This window comes from Cornus florida, unplaced genomic scaffold, assembly GCF_030987335.1.
Source record: "Cornus florida cultivar Cherokee Brave unplaced genomic scaffold, ASM3098733v1 CherokeeBrave_3.0.0_Hap2_Chr08, whole genome shotgun sequence".
NCBI lineage: Eukaryota > Viridiplantae > Streptophyta > Magnoliopsida > Cornales > Cornaceae > Cornus > Cornus florida.
In genome coordinates, this window is record NW_026775578.1 from 27,389,736 (window position 1) to 27,414,693 (window position 24,958).

The 24,958-nt window shown below is 34.0% G+C and overlaps 1 protein-coding gene and 2 non-coding genes across 3 annotated transcripts; 1 reads left to right on the forward strand and 2 right to left on the reverse strand.

Annotated features, from left to right (window-relative positions):
• Positions 1–422: 422 nt before the first annotated feature.
• LOC132270965 (ubiquitin-conjugating enzyme E2 7-like) lies at positions 423–6,733 on the forward strand. Its single transcript, XM_059772178.1, has 6 exons — positions 423–675; positions 762–864; positions 1,664–1,761; positions 1,857–1,957; positions 5,542–5,619; positions 6,454–6,733. The coding sequence occupies exons 1-6, from the start codon at positions 627–629 to the stop codon at positions 6,529–6,531; spliced, it is 507 nt and encodes a 168-aa protein (XP_059628161.1). The 5' UTR covers positions 423–626; the 3' UTR covers positions 6,532–6,733.
• Positions 6,734–20,772: 14,039 nt separating this feature from the next.
• Positions 20,773–20,845, reverse strand: TRNAR-CCG (transfer RNA arginine (anticodon CCG)). The gene has a single exon. It is a non-coding gene; the product is annotated as a tRNA-Arg (tRNA).
• A 1,922-nt stretch (positions 20,846–22,767) lies between these two features.
• Positions 22,768–22,839, reverse strand: TRNAH-GUG (transfer RNA histidin (anticodon GUG)). The gene has a single exon. It is a non-coding gene; the product is annotated as a tRNA-His (tRNA).
• Between the last annotated feature and the right edge of the window lie 2,119 nt (positions 22,840–24,958).

Genomic DNA, 24,958 nt, shown 5'->3' on the forward strand with positions numbered 1-24,958 from the left:
TTGAAAGCCATATATACGTATTTTGTTTTAAGATCACTTTAACCTTCTATATTTTAATTTAAAATTTTTATTTATGGCCTATTAATATCATTTTGATGATGTAGTCAAATTACTTTTTTAAATAAAAGAAGGATCGTGTGAGTTTCTTATCAAAAATAAAATAAGCAAATTATTGATATCAATTTGGGACATGATGTTGACATCATGTAGGTTATGCTATACAAATTTGGATCGTTTCACGCAAAGGAGAGATTAACGGTAGATAAATATTACTAGTAGATAAAAGACCTCTAATTTACCTTTCTCATCCAAGGAGTCTTTCCATTTCCCCTTTGGTTTCCTGAGGATTCACGGTCAATTTTACTTCCTATGTACAGTACATGATGTACATCAAACCACAAGTCCAATAAATAAAAAGAGAGAGAGAGAATAGAGGGAGAGAGAATAGAGAGAGAGAGAAAAAGAAACCGGGAGAGAGAGAGAGACGTGAGTTCTCTGATCCCGGTTTATAAGCCGACCTTTGATTCTCTGTCCCTCCTCTACCTCCCACCTCTTTCGCCACTTTATAAATTCCTGTCCCTCCCTCTCTCTACCGGCTCTCTCTATACCCGTGGAGCTTCGTTTCCATGGCTTCTCCGTCCCAAGCAAGTCTACTCCTTCAGAAACAACTCAAAGGTATCAATCAATCTTCAACCATCGATTTCGATTCTATGGTTTTTAACTTTGATTTTCAATTGATCTATTGGTGTCTGTATCTGCAGATCTCTGTAAAAACCCAGTTGATGGATTCTCTGCCGGTTTGGTAGATGAAAGTAACCTATTCGAATGGAGCGTAACCATTATCGGACCACCTGATACTTTATAGTGAGTGCTTTGTTCCTTATTTGCTTAAAATTTGATTTTTTTATGTGTTTGGTTTATTTTTAACGGTTATATCTATTGTAATTTGATGTTTGTTTGGTGTTTAATTGAATGATTTCCTTGACAATTTTATGTCATTGTTATGGGATTGAATTTTTTGATTGATTTTGTGAATTGGGTGGTTGTGATTGGTTTCTTTATAATGGTTGGTGGTGGGCTTTGGTTTTTCTTCTCTGAAAAGTTACCTTTTAGGGTTCAACTTTGTTTGTTTGGGTCTAGGGTTTAGTGTAATTTTGGAGTACTGGTCGTCATTCCGTTTGACTGTAGATTCTTTGATGAGGGCGATTATTAAGCATTCTGTTGGTGTGGGTTTCTAGGTGATTCTAGTTTACAAATATTACAAAAAGTTGATTTCTTTTATTCTTAATTTTTCTGGCTTTCATGATTATTCAATCATTGGACTAGAATTCATATTTTCTTTTGTTGAAGAATGTGGCATTTAGTTTTGTAGGCTATCATATGTTCTTTAAATTTGATGTCTTTTGTGCCTAATTGAAGGATAATTTCCTTCTACGGGAGCAGTTAATGCTATTTATGAGCCCTTTTCTTTTAGCTTAGTTTTGTGGTTTTGGTGGTTCCTCCAACCCAATTTTCTGAACATTATTATTAAAGAGATATCATTCAAGATGTGATTGAGGAATAGTTGTCGTTGATTTATTGTTATCTATACTTCTTACTCAATGTGGACAATCAATGTGGTCTGACTTTTCCGTTATAATAAATTTTACCAATTTTTTTGCAGCGACGGGGGCTTTTTCAATGCCATCATGACATTCCCATCCAATTATCCAAACAGCCCTCCAACGGTGAGGTTTACCTCGGACATGTGGCATCCTAATGGTTAGTAGAGTTCATTTGTGTATTTAAGTTTACATTGTACTTATTATCTTTTTTAATGTTGGCTAAATGCTTGAAGGATGATGTGTGGCTTGCAGTTTACTCTGATGGGAAGGTGTGCATTTCAATTCTTCATCCCCCAGGTGAGGATCCGAATGGCTATGAACTTGCAAGTGAGCGTTGGACACCAGTCCATACGGTAATGCTTTGATGCCTTTTACTTGCATTGTCACATGAATTTATCCTTATTATGTAATTATTGTGCCTGTGTTGTTTCAATTTTTCCTTTTCTATTAACTTATTTCTACTTGATTAAGTTTTTTGCAATATAATACGTATAACTTGTGTTTTCATTCCTAGTTATTTCTTTTATGCTCTTGAAACGAGGTCTGGCATAATATTTTTTATACGTGAATGTTAAGTTCGCTCGTGATCTGCGATGAATTGATATTTCTATATATCCTTTTTGAGTACCATATATAGACGTCTGTGTGAACATGTGTCATTATTGGTATGCAATTTAGGAATGGCAACGGGGTCTCCATTTATTACGGACTTGTCCCATGCCCATCCCAAACTCAGGTGGTTTTTAAATTCCAATCCCAGCCCTCCCAGTCCCATCCCGATCCTTTTACCTCTATTCTACAATGCTTCCATACATCTGTAACCAAACTAAGCACAAAAGATTCGGAACAATAGAGAAAGAAGATTTTTAGTCTGCGTAGGGATCCGTGTGTGTGTGTGTGTGTGTGTGTGTGTGTGTGTAGGTGTATATGCATATATTAGGTATATACAACATAAGCCCTAGATACATATTACATATATAGAGAGAGAGAATCTGGATTACCGTCTCTAGACCTGAAACATCACAAAGATGAGACATTGTCGGAGAGTGGAGTGCTCCCTGTCACAACTTAGAGGGGGGAGAGAGAGAGATTTGCCAGAGATTGAGTGTTCAAGTGTTAAAGGCTTAATTGCATATAGAAGAAGAGAGGGTTTAGCAGTCGAGCCGCTGTTGTAAGAAAAAAAGGACCCTAAAATAGACAAGAATGTGTAGAAGGGTAGACGAGCGGAGGGTGGGGTGGGTGTCCCCAAAAAATTTCTCAAAACACTATTAATGCTACTAATTAATGGCTATTAATGGTGATTTTTTATAGAAAAATTAAAGTTGCCCCCCTCGATTTTAAAAATTAAAAAAAAATCCTTTTTATGGTTACCTATTTATAGTTATTAAAGGTGGTTCACCATCGTTTACCCATACCCACTTATATTCTATTTGAAAGTGTCCCTTACCTGTCCCATTAGGAGTGGAACTTGGCAGGCCGGACCAGATTGCCATCTCTAGTAATTTTTTTTTTTTTTTACCTATTTTTGTATTTTAACACCTGGCCTTGGAAGCTGTAATTGTTTGGATGCACTTTTACTGATTTACATGTGCTTCATAAATAATAAATGATGGCCTAAAGAAATAGAAGTTGGGAACTTTTTTATTATGTTCTGTATGACTTGTCTATCTCGTGACATTAATGATAAACAGTGCAATTTGGACAAGTATGGCTGATTTAGGCCGACAGTAAGGACAGATTATTGAGAATTTTGCTGGACATGAATCATGTGATGATTTTTGTGGGATTCAACCAACCCAGATCGAGGTTCTAGTTTTTAATCCTAGCACAACTCTATTTTAGAAGTGTCTTCTTGAGATAGGTTGGGGTTGGATCTATTTCTCTTTCTAGCATAAACAAAAGTAAGGGGGATCTAAAACGAAATGGTAAAGGACTTGCAAAAAAAAAAACGAAATGGTGAAGGAATTTCTGTGCACCCATCTTGTCCTTACTGATTTTTTTTTCCCCTTTCTACTCTGTACCTGCATAATAAAACATTCAGTTCCTTTCTTTGTGGTTACTTAAATAAAAAACTTCCTATATCGCTTCATCGATTCTGTCAAAAACCTTACAATGGCTTCGGATTATTGGGACTTCTAAAAGGAATTTTGTTAAAAATTTGTAGCCTAATATCAATAAAATAAAATAAAATAAATTGTAGCCTAGAAGGACCACTAATACATCCTGAGGTAGTTTAGTATTTTAAAATTGGATGGATTGTTGTGTTTTATCATACGCCCAACCCTGCTGGTAAATAATTGCATCCAAGTAAGACAAATCTCTCTTTTTCTGGGACTGAGATCCCTGGTTTCGGTGATCAAAGTATCATAGCATAGATGCAAATCCTGAGAGTATATGTTCCAATGTTCTTATTAGTGGTTACCCATAATCTCCAGATTTTAGACTCCCGAGTCCACCGATTTAAATCAAAGTAACCATCAACTAGGACGAGACACCGGTGTACTGGTAGGTGGAGATGCTGCAATAACAGTAGTGTCAGGTGTTGTATCAATCTCTCTCTCTCTCTCTCTCTCTCTCTCTCTGTGTGTGTGAGATAGGTAAGTCCACATGAGGAACTACTGTAGAACTTGACATTTCTTCTAAGACAATTTGGCTTCTGGGTCTATGGTTCTTAACCAATACTTCTTATTCTTCGGATCATAAAACAAGCTACCCTTTGTTCGTTTTGTATAGCCCACAAATAAGCACACAGATATTGGTTCCAAATTTATCCAGTATTTCCTTTTTCGCACATGTAAAGGACTCCCCCAAACCAATTCCTTCTGCTTTCATTGTCTTTCTGTTTTTGAAATTTTTATTTTTTCCTTTAAAGTTGGCAGTTGTTGTTCCTTGTCTTTTATCTTTCTTGTTTTCCTCTTGAAATCGAAAAGGCAACCACATTATGAACGATAAGCAGAGAGTTTGATTAGAAGACGAAGAACTCAAATAATTGGACTAAGGAAAGTGGAAATTAAAAACGGGCATTCCGTTCTTGCAACAAAATACAGCTTTACATGGCAAATCCATACGAGAATTATTTAGCTTGAAAAAATATCATGTTGAGAACGCTTTTGTAATTTGGATGGACGGCCCTTATATAAGGAGTATATTGCTCCCAATATTTATGAGATATAAGAACGCTTTACATGGCAAATTCATTGGTAGGATACTGTCCGCATACACCAAGTGCTGGTTTTTTGGTTTGTTTTTTGTTTTTGTTTTGACAAGGTTAAGTATACAGTTTATTTTTATTACTTTTTACCTTAGTAAGAAACTCACACATCCATGAGATGAAGGAAATCCAAATGTTGGCTTGAGATTTGGTAATAAGAAATTTATACAAGGGAAAAAGAGTAAGAATTTATGGGTCAAAGTTCTTTATATTGTTGTACATTTGGAAATATCTGTTAATTTTTTATTATTAAATAATAAGGGGTGGAAGCATTTTTTAGAAGTGGTCTTAGTTGATGGAGTTTGGCTTTTCAAAATTTCTTGTACTATTGTTGACACCTGTTGGTGCTGAGTACTTGTAATGACGAGATCAAGGGTGTTTAAGAGCTTATTTATATATTTGAAAAGAAAAAAGAAAAAAAAAAAAGTTGAAACTCACTAAAGTATATGTTCAAAATAGGTGTAGTTCTTGTTTTATCAATATGTGCATGAAATGCCAAGTTCCATGTTATTTCCCCTCTTTAAAGATGCATTACCTTGTCTTTATATCATAAACTTTTTGTTGTTTCCTTTCCTTTAACAAGCATTTTATTGCATTTAAACATATACAGTTATTGTTTGGCTGCTTGTTTAGATTATAACGCCATTGACCATTTCACCCACCAATTTTTTTTCTGCTACATCCATCTATATATGTGACATTGATCGAGATGACTTTGATTTGCAGGTTGAGAGTATAGTTTTGAGCATTATATCAATGCTTTCAAGTCCTAATGATGAGTCTCCTGCAAATGTTGAGGCTGCAGTAAGTGTCTAATTTTGTTTTTCAGATTTTGTATTGACAAACATGCTTTCTGTTATTTATTCTATTTTATATTTTATCACCATGTGGGTTTTTTTTTTTTTTTTTTGTTAAATCAAATGTGGATAGAAAGGAACCCGCCGAACAAAAAAAATATATATTATCCTTGATAATAATTAGAATTTAACAAGAGAGACTTTTTAAGTTTTCAAAATATGAGTTAATATCCTGCAAGAAGTATCGAACATCATAATATGGAATTACACAAGGCAAAAGATGTCATTAGGAAGTGCAGAATTGCAGTAAGCACTGATAGTCTAGAATCTGTTTTGATTGCCATGAAGCACGCAAACATTTTGGCATTTAGATGAAGATCATTACAGATTAGAGCATATTTGGGATAGATGCTAACTGAAAGCAACTTTGAACCCGTACCACATTTGTGGCTCGTTTCAATTTGGCTGTGTATGTTGTCTCTTGATGCTTTGAGGGCTGCGCTTTGGAGAACCCCAAGGCGATTGCATAATGGCAATGGTTTAACCTCACATTTGGGAGGTTGGGAATTCGAATCCTTTTGGGACCACCCTAGAAAATTTCCTAGAAATTACCTAGTGCACGTGGGACGAGGGACTGCCATGTGCCCGATGGTAAACTGACACCACCATTGTCTTTCCTCTCTCTCTCTCTCTCTATATATATATATGAAAAATGGTCTGAATTGGAGACGTTATAATATATTTGGGTCCAAAATCAGACATCTCAATCATTGTTCATTTTTGAGAATTTTGAGTACTTGCATCCATTTGTCCTCTTATATTTGATCTGTTTAACTTGCAGAAAGAATGGAGAGAGAGAAGGGAAGAATTCAAGAAGAAAGTAAGTCGATGCGTGAGACGGTCACAAGAAATATTGTAAACTGCCGCCCCTTGCTCCAGGGTCGACTCCTACCTAGAAGACTTTTGTAATGGTGTGCTGGCTATCATCGGTCGATATTTGTTGGTTCATGATGAATTTCTATTAAGTTTTAAAATCAATTTATCACCTGCACTTTGGTTTTTTTTTTTTATTTGTTTGATAACTTTATATTTAATACTGAAATATGAAGACTTTTCTTGAACTTTGATTGTTTTTGGTGGATTTGCTATGCTTTATATTTAGTTGTGATCATGTCATTGTTTCCAAGGTTAGGAGCTTGAAACTACAACTTGGCACTCTTTTCAGACTTTTTAAGCACCCAAATCTGCTCAAAAAGAAGAGTTGAGAGGAGTTTCTTATCAAGCAAGAAAAAAAAAATTAATAATAATAAATCAATCCCCCTTTTAGACCTTCCATTAAAGAAAGAAAGTTCGAGAAAGTATTATTTCTTTATAAGTAAATAACATATTAAATTAGATGTTAAATTAATTGAGAATAAATTGGGTGATTCCATGAATCTTCGAACCTAGCTAATAGTTTAAAATTAAAAGATTTCAAGGAATTTATTCTTTAAAGAAAGTGAAGTTGAAATCATGCAATAGTTTCTTTAATTTCTAATGTTTAAAAATTTATTTAATTAGATTCAATCAATGGTTTTCATTTTCAAAATTTTTGTTTTGTATTTCATTTAAAAAAAAAAAATCAGTCATTTTCAGATACTTTAATTTTTCCAATAAGCTCAAGTTATTAAAAACCCAAAACAAAATAAAATAAAATAAAATAAAAATAAAAATTTGAAAGAAAGAATTAGACACATAATTCTGTTTGGTTTAATAGAAAATGAGACCTTTGACTCCCAAAGAAGCGGGATGGATCCAAGAGACTGTTTGAAGGTTACTTTGGAGAATGGAGTCATGACTCATTGGTCAAACTCACTGGTTCATTATAGAGCTATTGGAGCATGCTAAAATTGATGATATTATGTTTGGCGGTATTAAATCAGCATTTTAGATTTAGGATTGAAAAAATTTAGTATATAAACTTTCTCCAATTCTAAATCCAAAACACCGACTCAATGCTTCTGAACATAACACGATTGAATTTGAAAAATATTGGTTTAGGAAAGAAAATATTTTTTTGATCAAAGGAATTTTAAAGAAAAAGGCCAGAAGCTAACTTTTGACCTAGTAAAGATGATATTGTGTGGAATTTTCTTATTACGGGTATTTATATAATTTTCTTCTTGGAGTTAATTCTCCTTCGGGCAAAATAGGGTAAGTTGTAACAATTACTAGTGAAAAAACAAAAAAAAAAGAGGAGAGAAACGTGCAACACTTAAAATTAAAGGGGAGTTTAGTGCACTAAGGCCAAAAAAAACAAAAACAAAATAATAATAACCAGGTTACGTTTAGTAACAGAAAACATTTTCTATTGTCAACTCTTAAAAAAGAGAGAACAAGAACAAAAATTATTTTTAATAATATATTTTTGTTTTTCCAGTAAAGTTGTTGAGGTCTTTTAACATATTATTCTAACATAAACTTCACAACCAAATGAAAATATTTACTCCACTAAACCTACGACTACTACTAAATTAGGTTTAAATGGATTTTTCTTAATATTATTGAATCTAAAAGTTGTCAATTGAGGGTTCAGTGGTTCAAGGTTTGTGAACTTTTAAAGCTGTGATCAAAGGGTCAATTGGCCCAGCGATATCACTCCTTCCTCACTTAAAGAGGAGGTCAGGATTCGAACCTCGGTGGAGGTAGGGTGTGTGAGTAATTGCTTTAACTTCCCAAAAAAAAAAAAAAACTTTTAAAGCTGTATAATTCCACATTCAGATGTAGTTGTGAGAAGGTTGTTTTTTCTTTTTCTTTTTCTTTCTTTCTTATTATTATTATTATTGGTTTAAAATTGTGGATATTTTTTGTTATTTGCAGTTTTACATTAACTTGTCGGATGATTTGTTTAATGTATTTCCAAATATTATACCGAATTTTTAATCTATGTTAGTGAAGGCATATTGTGTTGTATAAGAATAAGATAAGATGTTTCACACTAGCAAGCCCGCAACAGAAACAAAGCCCAAACCAAAACATCCAAGCCCTACAAAGGCATTCCCAGTCCAAGACAAACCAAGCCCATAAAGCCCAACCCAGATGCAAAAAGAGATTTGGAGCCCTAGACTACTATGAATCTGATTAAAAGTCTTTACACTTGATCTAAATCCCAATTCTAGTGGCTGACAGACTCACAACCTTCCCCCAAAAAAGGGCCTTTGGCATCTTTGGAGAATTTTGGGTAGTTACATATATCCATTTATCTTCTTTTATATACAAACAATGTTTAAATAATATTTTAGTTTCATGATCCTGATTATATGTTTTTTTCTATGAAAATAATATTTTTTATATTCAACTCTTCTAGTTATAGAGTAGCTTAACATTCAATAACAACGTAAAAATCGATATATCAAGAAAATTGCACTTAGATGATCACTAGGATACTTTTTGGATAGGACGTTTGGCGTGACACCGAATCTTTGATACTGAGTGTTTGTTGGGTTGATATTGGTATTGCCAGTAATTGTTGTTGAGAAACCTCTTTTCTGATTGTGATTTGATGCGATGACTATGATGGTAAAGGGATTTCTTTTGAATAATTTAGGTATAGCTTTCATAACATTTTTATAAAAAAATGTTCTGTATAGCTTTTTAAGCTAAATTTAGTATTTCCTTAGGTTAAAAATATAAAAATAAAATAAAATAATTAAAAAAAAAAGGCACTCGACATTATAAAAGATAAATAATGTGGTGAACAAATCAGCAAAAAGAAACCACTTTCATATCCTCACATACAATTCAACCAAAACTTTCTAGGTACTCAGTTAAAACCGGAGAAAGTTACCCTTCACATCCTATTTTTGTTGATAGATTGACACCTAATTTGAGCTTTAATTTTGACTCAAAAGAAAATTGTAGAAATAACAATTTCAAAATGCTCATCTATATAATTTTTGCACTTGCCAAAAATAAAAAATAAAAGATCCAAAATGCTATCCATACAATACTGAAATAGTTTTATGCATATGTTATGTGTATATGTTAGACCAATATCTAACAATAACAATGATATAATTTTAGAAGTCTCAGATATAGATATATGTCTTCTGTAATTAATTGTTTCATCGAGTATGTAGTTCACATCGCTTACCGTTGGGGTGGCTCGCCTGCACTTGTGTGTGTGTGTGTGTGTGTGTGTCTATATATATCTATATGTATATATATATAATTCTAAATAGTTTTCATAAAAACTTCATTTTATAAAAATATTTGACAAAAAAAGAACATGCATTTTTATTAAATGTGAGGGGAAATTAGTCTAATTTTCTCTCTTGAATTGGTATAATAAATATTGCTCTCATGTATTGATATCTCTTATGTTGCATTTGGTGAATAGGAATGGAATGCTCATTCCAACCATTCATTTGCTTGGTATGCAATTTAAAGTGGAAATGGCCATTCCATTGGAATGAAAATCCATTCCAAAACTAAACCTATGTAATGGTTATTCCTTTCCCATATAATTTTTTTTAAAAAAATAAATTTTTCAAAAAACCCTGTCCAAGTCCAAAAATTATCACTTCCTTCCACCACAACCACCTCCACCTTTCACCACCACCACCGCCTTCCACCACTACCACCACCACCGACTTTCACCATCGCCCACCGCTTTCCACCACCACCTCGAACCGCCACCGCCTTTCAACACCGCTACCGCTACCGCCACCACCACTACCTTTCACCATCGCAACCACTTTCCACCAGCACCGCTACCGCTTTCCACCGCCACCACCTCCCACCACCACTGCCGCCGCCATCGCCTTTGTCTTTCACTACCTTCCACCACCATCGTCGCCATCGTCTTTCACTACTGCCACTACCACCGCCGCCATCGTCTTTCACCACCTTCCACCACCACCACTGTCATCGCCATCGCCATCACCTTTCACCACTGCTGCCGCTGCCGCCATCGTCTTTCACCACCACTGCCATTGCCTTTCTTCACCATTACCACCTTCCACCACCACTGCCTTTCACCACCACCACGTTTTCCATCACCACCACCAGCACCACCTTTCACCACCACCGCCGCCATCGCTTTCCTGCACCACCACCGTTACTACCACCGCCTTCTACCATTACCGCTGCCGCCACCACCACTGCCTTCCACCACCGCCACCACTTCCACCGCTTCCACCTTTCACCACCACCATTGTCACCACCTTCCACCATCACCGCACCACCTTCCACCACCACCATAGTCACTTCCATTGGCTTCCACCACCACTACCTACGCCACTATTACCTTCCATTGCCGCCACCGCCTTCCACCATTGCCACCGCTGCCTCCTTCTAACACCACCACCTACACCACTACTACTTTCCTCCACCACCACTCCACTACCACCATTTATTTTTAAAAAATTATTAGAGAATATCATTTTATTAATTTAATTTATTTGTTACTAAGACGGATATTTTAGAGAATTCAATTTAAAATTTATTTCATTCTAAATTTTAAATTGGTCCAACCAAACATTAGAATGATTATTATCATTCTATTTCTACACATTTCATATTTACAACCAAACAATATAATGCGAATAACCATTCCAATCCATTTCCATTCTCACTTATATTTCATTCTATTCCTGCACACCAAATATAGCATTGGAGTAAAAAACCCAGGATCAACAAAACCTCTATTTGTTCTTGAATCCAAAACCCTATGACCCAATCTCAGGCAAACTTAAATTTCAATGTACAACCCTTAAGCCCAAAATCTTGAACCACAGTCTCAGGTCCAAACATCATTAGCCTGTCTCTCATCCTTGTATTACCTCTGTCCCATTTTAAATGTTGGCTTCGTTGTGAGTTATGATTCCAGAAGCCGACATGTAAAATGAGACGGGAGTACTTCATTTCATCCTCTTTATTGTACACGTGTGAGTCATAGTTGTTAAAGGCGCCGGAGGCGCAAGACGCCTCCAGGCGCCAAGTTGTCACCTTGAATGGCTTAAGGCGTTGCAGTTGAACAAGGCGAGCGCCTTTCTATGGCAGGCGCAAGGAAACTTACCATTTTTGTTTATTATTTGTTTATTGATATCCATAGTTGTTTATTATTTGTTTATTGTTACTTTATATTTGTTTATTACTTCTTATGACTACAAACTTACAACCAAAAAAAGCAAAAGGAAAAGGAAAGAAAAGACAGAGGCAGCGAAGGATATCATCTGCGAAGCCTCTCAGTCTCGGACTCTTAAATCTGCCGAATCTATCATCTCTCAGTCTCGGATCTACCGGTAAGTTCTCCTTCCCTCTCTTCTTCTTCTTCTTCTTCTCTTCTTCTTCTCTCCTCCTCCTCTCTTCTTCTTCTCTCTTCTCTTCTCTCAAGTCTCGCCAATTTTTTTTTTTTTTTCTCTCTTTTCTTCTTCTTCTTTTCTTCTTCTTCTCTCGGCTTCCTCAGCTCTATCAATTAATGGTGCTTGCAGCTTGCAAAAACGTTTTATTCGTGCTTAATGAAATTAAGCACCAATTTGTGCAAATTGGGTATAAAAAACGTAAAGGAAAGAGAAAAATACATTTTTTTTTTTTAAAGGTACTTGTTAGTTGTTCCAGTTTTTTGAACGACTTGTTGAGTATTGTTAATAAAATTCAGTATATCATCATCTCATTATTTTTAAGTTTTAGGTGTGAATGCTGGAGACTTCCTCTCTGCAATAGTTATAGATTGCAATCATGGCATACAAATCCAGTAATCCTACATTGATGTGTAAGTGCTCACATTCTCATTGAATTTCTCGATTATCTACCGTTTTATGTTGAATATTGAACTTAACTAATTCATTTAGTTGACTTTTACATCTTTATATATACTATTGCATCTTTAATACTTTATTGGGTGGGTTTTGTTTTTTTTTTTTTCAATCGGGCGAGCATCTCGCCTTGCGCCTCAGGCTCCAGGAGGCAGACACTCGCCTTGCGCCTCAGGCTCCAGGAGGTATTTGCGCTTTTGTGCGCCTTGATCCTTTAACAACTATGACATGAGTTATTACATTACTTGTTACTCCTTTTTCCTTTTGACTTTAAAGTCCATCACTTTTCTTTCTCACCCACGTCTTGTCACTTTTCTCTTTTCACCCATGTCTTGTTCCTTCACACACACAGATATACAGTGTGTGTGTGTATATATATAGGCTGGCTCACGTGCGCTTTACACCCCTGTGATATCGAGATAATGCGTATAACCCCCCCCAAATTATTTGTTCACCTTCCCTATACTTTAAAAATAGTACAGATTAATGCTTTTTAGGCATTGACCTCTATTGACCGGTACCGGAGTTACAAAAAGACTAAAATAACCCTCTATCTATGATTTAAAAATAATAATAAAATAACAAAAAAAAAGACTAAAATAGCCCTCAATCAATACTCCATCTCTATTCTCGTTCTTGCCCTCTCTCTCTCTCTCCAACTGCAAACTACAAAATCTACAAGAATCAGAAGTTCAAAACCCATATATTTGAGTTTATCTATATGTCTGCAAGAATCAAAAGTTCAAAACCTATTACCTATATCAAAACCCATATCGGCATATCATTTCAGATTGTTCAAAAAATCAAAACCCATATCTTTCAGTTTCCATCGCCCGCTGTTCCAGTTTGGCTTCGCCGTTTGCAAACTTCAGCCGCTATCTCTCAACTCTCAAGCTTGCCCTCTCTCTCTCTTTACAACTGCAAACTACAAAATCTACAAGAATCAGAAGTTTAAAACCCATATATTTCAGTTTATCTATGGGTATTGTTTTATTTTTTTTTTTCTAAATCAACTAATCAGGTCTATAATTCTTGTTTTGCAAACTAAATCCTATTTGGTGAAATTTTTTATGATCTTTTTTACATAATTTTTTTTTAGGGCAAATCATTTCAGCCTCCCCAATGGCCTCCATCTCTATTCTCGTTCTCAACTCTGAACTTACCCTCTATGCTCCATGGCTGCCTCTACTCTCTCCTGTCACCCCTTCTCAGGTAAACCACTCTCTCTCCTCCAAACCTCTTTCCAGTTACATAACATAATATAAAAATGGGTATTTCTTCTTCTCTTTAGGATGTTAGTAATAGTAATTGGGTTGTGGTTTTCAGCTGTATTCGAGTAAGAATGGGATGTTCTCACCATGTCAAGCTCTAATGGTGAAGTCCACAAGGACTCATCGTCAATTGGGTGTTGTAACTGCAAAAAAAAAAATATATATATATATATATATATATGGTGAGCGGGTAGTAAAGAAATATAAAAAGACAATTTTGGAAATAAATGGTTTAAGATTTTCACCGGAAATGCTTAATTACACATTTTTATATTTAGTATAGATTTATATAAACAAATCTAACAAAAATGATGTAATTCGCACAAATTAAAAATTACAGGATCTTTTTCAGACTTTTTTTTTTTTTCTTCTTAGGTAAAATGTTTTTCAGACTTTCCCATATATATATATATATATGCTCCGTACTACAGCATCATGTTGCATTGATTTTCTGTCATTTTATAACGTCATAACCCTGCTTTGTCAGGTTTTCGTCCTTGCAACCATTTTCAAACTGTTAAAAGTATCTTGCTACTGTAATGAGCATCTAAATAACTCTACAAAAGTGCAAAAAAATAAAAAAAAATTAACTATTACAAAAGTGAAAAATAACTCTCTAAACCATTTTGGATTGTAAATGTATCCCCTCATCTGTACAAGGTATTGTAAAAAGGATCCTCTCATTTCAACGAATCACATTTTTCGGATCAAAATTAGGAGTGACAAATTTTGGCACGACTCGCCAACATGACATGAGTTAAATGAATTTGTGTTAAACTTAAACGGGTTGATTTCGTAAATGGGTCGATACAATTTACTCGTTTATACACGTTTAACTATACGTGTCATAAATAAATTTCTATTCAAGTTTGAAAATTACAAAAAATACTTATCCTAAATTTCTCCAATCTCAAACCTAAAGCATCGATTCAATGCCACTAAACATAACATTAATGTCAACTATGATACCCTTGCAGCTAAATTGCCTTTGGCTCATTAAGTGGATAACAATAGCATCTTAATGAAAAATTTATTGCCTGTAGTTCTAAAACAAGGATCATGAATCATTTAAGGTCATGAAAAACTGCACTTTAATGGTTTTCAGCTACCTTGTGATAAGCAATTTGCCAAGAGAAAAATAAATAAGCGAAGAAAACTGGCAAAGAACCTCAAGTCTCGATTATCAATCAGCTGCAGAAGCACAATCAGAATTCCAATGTTTTAAACCCGTGGTTAAAAATATTTGATCAAGTTCTGTAATATTAATAGATACAATTATAAAAGCTTCTCTTGGACCCATAAAGATTCACGGTTAAACTAATAATAGTACAAGCAGCACTAGAGGACTCTATTCAACACAATAATTGGCAAAATTGGAACTTAGAAGGTCAAATTAGAAGATCACTATTACATTTACGAATGATTGTCAATTTACGGAATGGACATTAGCTCAACTCGTACAAACTCGCTTTTCTAAGGGGAGGTTTGAGTTCATTTCTCCTATTTTACTAAACAAAAGCTAAATTGCCTTTGGTTGACTCATTAAGTGGATCCTAGTTGCTTCTTAATGGCAGTATTCAAAAGGAAAGAACACATGACTCTCTCTCTCTCTCTCTCTCTCTCCCTCCAGCAAATCCCTTCTTCCCCTTATTTTTCTCCTTGCTCCCTCCCATGGGAATGGGGAGGTGCCATTTTTGCCTCCCACAACTTCAATAAATTCGGCGTGTGTCAATGAGTTCATTCTGTGAGTGTTTTTCACGCCATTTTTGCTTTTATTTGGCGCTTATTTCCGACTAGTTTAAGAGAGATTAAAAGGTAATAACCTAAGTCACATAAGGCGGGCAGCGAATTTGAGAGCGGGAACGTGAGAGTTGTAGAATTGAGTTATAAACAGTGAGAATTTAAGCAAGAGCGCGCGCAGAATATAAGAGCAACACTTGTTGAGAAGGATTGTGTGACTTAGGTAATAAGTGTTGAACGGTTTATTTATGTAGAATTTCTCAAATCACAAAAGAGGTCGGTGTAATTTATCTATAAAAAAATAAATAAATACTTGGTCAAAATTTCTACACCAATATCATATTTTTAATTTTTATAAGAAATTATTATATGATTATTAGCCTATCACCATCTGACATTAAGTAAATGTGTAATTTTATTGGAATTTTTGTACTATTTCCCTTGAATAAGCATATACTGCATCACTCTTTCGGACGTGAATTTTGAGTTAACAACAACAGTGAGAAAGAGGGCAGATGATGAAAAAAAAAAAACTGACTTCTTGATCTCTCTTTCACTCTCCAATCCCCTCTTGATCTCTCTCTCTCCTCATTATCTCAGTTTTGTCTTTTCTCTCACTTTAGACGCCACAATCTCTCTCTCACTCTGCAGCACTCTGATTACTCTCAAATCCCCCATATACTTTCATGCTCTCTCTTTGTATGTATATATATAACACCCTTGGTGTAATTGTGGAATCCAATTTTTCTCTCTGCTTTCTATCTCTAACATTCAGAGTTCACATAGGTTTTTTCTGAAAAAGTACAATATAAACAAATTAGCTCTCAAAGTAGATTTATATATGAATCTCTCTCTCTATATAGGTGAGCGATGCAGACTCCTGGAGGCGGTCCGTGAAGGCCGGTCTGCAATTTCCGGCCGGAACCGTTGCTCCATTTTATAAGGCGGTCGTGCTAGCCGCTGAAGTAACAATCTATCTTTTTCTCTCTGTCTATATTTATACATATATTTATATATATATATATGCCTGTATTATCTATATCCATGTGTTTATGACTTCAGATCTCTGATTACATTTATTCTTTAAGATCCATATTTACATCCAATTTGGCAATTAATTTAGATAGGAAAAAATGTTTTAATTCCCTTAATTAAATGACTAATTTAATTTTGAAAGGATCTAGCTTTGATGTGGGGATTTTATTATATAGATGTATATACATTTTTTCTCCGGATTTTATTAGTCCACAGTTGCAGAGTCTTAGAGTTGGAGTTTGAGGGGTTTTTGTTTAACTTTACCCATCGGTGCTACGTGACAAAGAAACTCCGTAGCTCTCTGCCTTCTTCCGAAACGGTGACGGTTTTCAGGGAGATAGCTACTGGGTTTATTCGGAGATAAAAAGAAGGGTTAAGTGCAAAAAAAACCCTTTTACTGTCGATATAGTGCATATCATAATAATAAAAAAAAATCCTTATACTATCAATTCAGTGCAAATAAGTCCCTATGTGGTAAAATGACGATAATACCCTCACTTCAATTGAATAAATTAATAATTATAAATATAGGCCATGTAAAATGACCTTTTTATCCCAAACATCACCTAAACCTAATTTCCCTCAACCTAAACACAGCCTTATGCCCATATGTCAGTGCTCATCTTCTTCCCTCAGTCTCCACTTCTATCACCCGCCGCCACCCATCACCGCCACACCGTATAAGCATATAGATATACAATTTTGAAGCGGTGAAAAAAGCAAGCAAAGGGAGCAAAGAAAAAGAAAAAGAAGATGTGTGCGCCAATTTGTATGGCAGCAAGGATCCCAACAAATTTGTATAATGTGTCAAGATACAAAGTCCAAAGAATTTGGGGGAAATTGTGGAGCAACTCAGCGACTGGTCCATCACTTGACCCGAACTCGCAGACACCTTCAATTGGCATTTGATCCACATCCAACATAGAATCACAACATCAATTTAACCCAGTAATTGTGAGAAATTGTTGCAGAGCCACCATGAGAGAGGGTGATTGGTTAGAGAGAGAAAACATGTGTTTAAGAGGTAACGGCAGTGAAGACAAATAAGGACCGCAAGAAGTTGCTCGATGAAGATGAGGATTTACCGGCAATGAAGGACAGCAGCTGAACTCGGTTTGAATGGACTGAACAAAACGGCGGTCATGGAGGATCGCGATTCCGGCGAGCGCGGATGATTGCACTGGCGGGCTTGAGGCAACGAGGAACCAACGATGCAAGGAACGGCGATGATAGTGCGGCAGAGAGTTTGTATGTATCTTTTTGGCAGAGAGGTTGAAACCTTGGGGTTAATGTATCTTTTCGGCGATACAAGCACCAAACAAAAGAACGATAACCCACAAATCTTTTTCAACGACGCCGACTGTTACAAGCTCCGACCCATGACAGCTAGAAAGGATCGTCGCGATTCAGCCGGGAAGAGCCTCTTCGCCCCCACTCCTGTATCGGTTGATCGCTATCTTCCTTCCCTCTGTCTGTGTTTGGGGTGTGCCGAGCCAATGGCTATGGGGTACTCTGTCTCGTACCCTCTTGCAGAAAAGAAAGAGGATTTCCCTCCCGACTCCGGCGCCTTACTTTGATTTGCTCTTCCTCTTTGTGATCTTGAGAGAGAGAAGTTTCCCCTTTCTTACTCATTCCAGCTATGTTTGATTTCGGGTTCTCATAGGCCTGGGAACTGGGTTTTCACTGGGGTAACTAGAATTTATGGCGACGTTTAAATAGGCTTTCGGAATCGATTAAAAATAGATCTGAAATAGACCTGATCAATTAGTCACAGATTGGCAACCAAGAAGCAATTCTAGGCAAAAAAAAAAAAAAAAAATCAAATGAGATGCTCTCTCTCTCCTCCGGCCACACCACCATCTTCTCCGGCGAGCCACCACCACCATCATTGCAGGCATAATGGTCCACAAACATCTCACACCCAAATAGACTAATTGTTATAGTGAATTTTCATAATAAAACCTCATCAAACCATACAAGAAGATGAAAAATTATGTATCATGAATTGGAACAAAGTCGAGAATTTGGGCCGGAGCCTTTCCGGCGTTCAAAACAATTATTTTACTCTCACTCTCTCTCTTCGTATTCTCTCCCATTTCCTATAGCCGCAATGAATATAGTTTTTAATCGCTGTGGCGCCGCTGTAGGTGTGGGGACGCTGTGGGATGGTGGTGATGGTGCCGCCGTTGTGGAACTTGTTGGGTAACTGAGTCAACTCAACAAATTTGGGTTTGTCATGTGATTTTGATAACACACTGAGTCAACTCAACAAAAGGGTAGAATAAGAAGATAAAAGGGCAAAATAGGATTTTTAAATTTATTTTATGTCAATTTTGACCAAAAAGTGATCAGAGGGACTAATTCTGCACCTTTTTTTAATTTTGTGGACTTGCATGCACCTTTTTTGAATTTTGTAGACTTGCATGCACCTTTTTTGAAAAGTAGGGACTAGTTTTGCACAAAGTCTATATATTAGGGTGATTTTTTGCACTTAACCCTACAAAAGAAAACAAGATACTGCCAATTTTGAAATAGAAATGCAGAATATTCGGAACTTCGTCTCGGAAGAAAAAGAGGAGATGGGGTGTGTTGTTGTGACATGCCTATGAAAGTTGTACACTGGCAGTGAGCCAAGTCTGTGTTATACAGTTGCAATATACAAGTCAGAAAGTTTTGGTCGTCTCTGAAAATAATATGTGCGCCAATATAAACACTGGATGATTTTTTGGGCCTTTCTTATGACCATAAATGAATGGTTAAGTAGAAAGACATTGAAGACTTTAGCAAGTTGGTGATGCTGCTTGCTCATTCTGGTGGAGTGTCTGTTGCTTTTGTTGTTTTCATCGTCTTTGCAGTAATTTGTTCTCGGTGTATTTTTTTCATTTGACCTAGTTGTAATCGAAAATTTTGCTGGTTTGGGTTACACGAAGTGTTGCTTGTATTAGTATTTGATTTGGTAACACATGCCTCAAACAACCAGAGTATGGCCCATTAGGCATTGAGCCCAAATAGGAAACAAACCCTGCAGGTAGTAAGCTCACAAAGAAGTGAAGTCCATATAAATCTTTTCAATTGATTCTAAAATTCCAAATTAGCAAAATTCATTTATGCTTACCGGAAAACCTAAGAGTACTAAATTTTCCATACTTTATAGTGGTCTTAAAAAAATCATCTAACTTATGTGTCAACTGTATTATCCCCTTCAATGTTTTTTTGAGAGCTATTAATAGTTTTGGATTAACTCTTATTTTTCCTTGGATTTTGGATCAAAAAATTTCTTCTTCCAGCTTTGAATAAAAAAAATCTCTATATTTTTCTGATTTGTTTAACATTTTAAAAAAATGGCTTTTGTTTATTTTTTTTTTCTTCTTTTTCTTTTTTAAAAAGACAATTGCTCTCTTGCCCCTTCACTTATAATATTGTCAAAAAATTTATATTGACCATGGGTAACTCAAATATGTTCATATGAATCATATCAATCAATATTACCCTCTTTACGTAGATGTTCATTTGTGTGCCTTGGCTTTTTTTCGCTTTTTTATTTGCTTAACCGATAAGTATTTTTCATTGGTATTATTTTAGTTAATTAATTTTTCTAACCATATTGTATCGATTCACAGTATGACAATCTCAATTATAGCTCAAGAGTTTCATACTACTATTATTTGGACGGACATCTAAAAATTGGGTTTTCACCACTAGTGTGATTTGAAGAATGTTCTTACTGCGAATTAAAAAAAAAAAAAGAAGAAGAAGAAGAAGAAAGCTCAACGCCAAGGCAAAGAATAGATAACAAATACAACAAAGATTGTGCAAAGGGAAATGAATAACTGTTTTGACTCTGCAAAATGTCATATTTTCTCTTTCTCTATAATGAAGAGCCTTTTTCTTTCTTTTTATGAGAGCTTGAATTTGAATTTCTAACTGAAATTTTGATTTCTTTTCTTTTCTTTTCTTATGGGTAAATTGTATTCACCAACAACCAACTAGAATTAACTTCCCGGGAAAAAAAAAAAAAGAAAGAAAAATTCACCAACAAAAAAACATTATTTTCTATATGAAAACATTATTGTAAAAGAATTAGGGCAATGAATGAAGAATTAAAAAATTTATTGGCTAACCCCAATTCAAATGATTATTAGTAGCTAATATCCAATCAAAAGATCAATTTAGGGTTTAAACCCCTATCATCTGATATCAAAGAACTCCTATTAGATAAATGCAATAGTCAACAAAAGATAAAGAAAACACAGAATCATGAATGAAAAGCTAGAAGAACAAAAAAACAAGCCCAAAAAAAAAATTTGGGGAAGGGCGTGATCGCAGTGGGAATCGAACCCACGACCTTTAGATTCGGAGTCTAACGCGATATCCACTCCGCTATGCGATCACTTGCACACCACTTCCACCAACATATTTTAATATTGACACACATTTAGTTAGAGAGAGAACCGAAATCTTCTCTTGATCTCAAAAACTCAGCATATCACAACGATTCAAACAAGAAAAATAAAATAAAATAAAAATTAAGATCATGGATGATAAATCGAATGGGTTGATTAGATATTAAATATCTGTCTGTAATTATTTCTAGTATGTATGGGTGTAGATATGTGTGTGTATATATATATGTTCCATAGGTATAGAGTCGAAGCCATAGAGAGATGAGTCAGATGACATACCTTCTGTTTTGCTCCAGGAATCCAAAAAAAAAGTGAACTTTTTTTAGATTGATAGCAACGCCAAATTGGAAGCGATCACAGAGTTCGCGATCGCGATCGCGATCACGATCACCACCACCATCAAATTCTCGTCTTTTCAGATCCGAGAAATATGAGGGCTTTTGGCGACTTAATAGTGCCTTTTAACGGGATATATATGTAATTAAACAAGTAACAGTAGGGTATACCCACACTTATATACATGTACACACCTTTTAGTAATGGACCTAATGGTACCACTAAAATCTGCCCCCAAACCCTATCTTATATTATTTTTTCATACCACAATATTTTCTTAAGGTCAATCATTAATAGAAAGGAATATGATTGTCAGGTCTTAGGAGCATAGCGAAAATGGCAGAAATTCGAAGGATAATTCTTTAATGTCTCACTTTTGAATTTCATTCTTAACTTGAATAATATGTAACCCCCACATCAAATTTACCTTCCTTCTCTCTCAAACAGCATCTTATACATCGTGTCATCACATTCTTCTTCATTTTTGTCTCACTTAGTTTCTTAAGCCTATTCATTTTCAACACTTTCATAAATGATTGAGTTTTCTTGACCAAATTATTCTTAATTGATCACTTCTTGGTAATTATTTTTTAAATTTGGTTACCATTTAGTCACTTAAAATCAAATCTTTTCAATTTTGGTCAACAAAATCTAATTTTTTTTTTTATTTTTAAAATTGTCATTATCAACTATTTAATTTGTATTTGCTGGTTCAATTTGGTTCTCAACTTTTTATTTTCAAATTATATTATTTTAAGAAGGATATATAAGTATTTTGGAACAATAGTTTGGAGGGTATTTTAAACATTAATAATAATTCTTGATGCATTTGTAATTATTTTATTTTATTCAATTAACTTAAAAAATGAACTTTTAAAATAAATTATTTTATTATTTACGACTTCTAACTCTACTTATGTGTAATTTTACTACATAGATCCTTCTTATTAGGTTTCAATTACATTTGTACTTGATTTAGGTTCTGTTTGTTTGGACGTAAAATATTTGTTAAGAAAATATTTTTTTAATTTTTGGTGTTTGGTTGTGGTAAAATATTTACGAAGAAAAAAAAAAAATAAAATCTAACAAAAATAATTTATCTTTCAATATTCGACAAGTTAACTTATATGTCCCGTCCGATGGATTCGATCTCAACCTCGACATAGACCTTTGTCAAACACGAACAAAATAAATATATATTTTACCTAAAAAAAATTCAAATAAAATATTTTAAGTTGTAACAAACAAACGCCTTAACCAATCCTCGTCTTTGTCACCAAAAAGAAAAATCAATCTTTATCCAAGCTTTTATAATGAAACGTCATCATTACATCAAGAAAAAATGTTTTACAGCCAACTTCGGACATTGCAAATATCCTATGACTATTGCCTACTAGCATTGTTGCTTTTTGAGGGAGAAATAAGAGCATCAAGAAAAAAAATGTTTGATTTTGATTTTTTTTTTTTGGTTATATGCAAAGCAAAAATATTTGATTTTATTGCCAACTTAACTGTTTGGTACAAGAAATAAAAATTCCAAAACTTAAATAACATAAAACTTGTAAAAAAATTGTGTGGCTGCTGGGATTCGAGCCCAGGTCTCCACGGCCACAACGTGGAATTCTCACCACTAAACTACAGCCACAAGATGTTTAGGACTTGGAAACAAAAAACAGAAGTCATATTATAATTAATATTCATTTCAAAGAATTTGGAAGTGTGTAATGAAGATTTCGTTTCAAAAATTTGAAAGAAAAAGGAACTTTTAAAATGTCCCCCCACATTTGCATCTCTCTCGTAAATATAAAAAAGGGCAAATTAAATTGACACTTTTGCGGTTGGGTTATAGTATTAAAGATAAAATGGTCAATTCGAATGGATAAGATTTCAAAAAATAAATTGGAGTGTAAGTAAAAATTAAAATTAAAATATTCTTCACCTCAAGGAATGTAAGTGTACTTTGCCCTAGAAAAAATTCTTTTGTACACTCAGCTAGTTTATGTGATAATTAATTCTTATAAAAAAAAATAAAAGATTTTTTTATTATTGTTGTTGTTGAAGGTATTTCTACTTCATGAAATAGATAAGGTAGTTAAGATTTTTAAGATTTAGTATTTTCACTTTAAATATAAGAAAATAATTGTTACACCTAATATATTATCAAAAAATTTATTCTTTTACTGAAGAAAAATAATTTGAAATATAAATTCCAACATTAGGCACAATCACAACAGGACTGAGTCCCACTCGTTATTATACAGCCTACAGCTGCTTTGTGAATGTTCAAATAATTCAAATTCAAACTCTTTGTCACCACACCATTGAATAATTTAATTTGATATGTAAAGAGGTCATTGTTTTCTTAATTATTTCTAAATTTCTATTATCCTCTGATATTCCAAAATCTCGATTTCATTTTCTTTTTTCCAAAAATCCAAAGCCCAAAATACCTCAGTTATTCTGATTCTACAAGCACTCCAAGCACCCTTGAATGTGAAATAAGTATTTATTTTGTTGGTCAAAATAAGCATAAACAAGGGGTTTGAAAGAAAAAAAATCTTTCGATTTATAAATTATAGTTCTTTGAAATTTTTTTAGAGTCCTGTCACGAGGTCAGAAAAGTCGCTAAAAATTAACAAGAACAAGACAGCATGCGAGCACAATAAAAAATAGAAAGAATACCGACAACGATATAAGAACATCTCCAGCAATGTGTTAAAAGATTCTTTTATGTAAAATATACCAAATGTGTAATTTTTTTTTATCTCCACAATAATATATTACAATGTGTAAAAAAAAAAAATTCAAGAAAATCATAAAAATTATCATTTTATCGTTTAAAAGGTATGAAATTCACCTTAAAAGAAATGCCCTATTTTTGTTTTATTTTTTTAGAAAAAGTTTATAAATTTTTTTTGTAGTAATGGAATGTAAATTTTTCTCAAAAAAAAAAACATTTGTGTATATATATATATATATATTCCTAAAAGATATCAGGTACAAATGTAATTGAGACCTAATCAAAAATAATATTAACTATACTATTATATTGTGACTAATAACACAACACTGCACAACCTGTTTATGAATAGCCCAATAGAAAGGGACATAGGACTTCCTCATTCTAAAAGCATCTCCAGCAATTTGTTAAAATATTATTTTATATAAAATATACATTACACGTGTAATGTGTAAATATTATTTTTTTATCGTCAAATAAGTTTGTAAAAATTATGTAGGGTTTAGATAAAACACGTTGTTATAAAAAAATGTTGCAGCAAAAAATAAATAATCTGAAAATTTTGTATAAATGTATACACATCAGATTTAAATAATATATATATATATATATACACACACACACGAGGAGATGTTTTAACATTTATAGTAAATTTTAAAAATTAAACGAAAGACTGAGAAAAGTCATCCATTTAATTTATCTCAAAATAATTAAATTAAAAATATTTAAAATCAAATAATCTAAAATTTTTATATAAATTCATTATGACACATCATATTTACATAAAAAAAAAAAAAAAAAATTAAATACAAGGAGATGTTTTAACATTTATAGTAAATTTTAAAAATTAAACGAAAGACTGTGAAAACTCATCCATTTAATTTATCTAATGTATCTAAAAATCTTCCTTAAACTGCCAAATTAAATTAAAAATATTTAAAAAAATAAAAATCCATTTCTTTTCGTGTTATTTCCGAGATATTTTCTTTCAAATCTTATTTGGAGAGTTGTGATTCCCTACAAA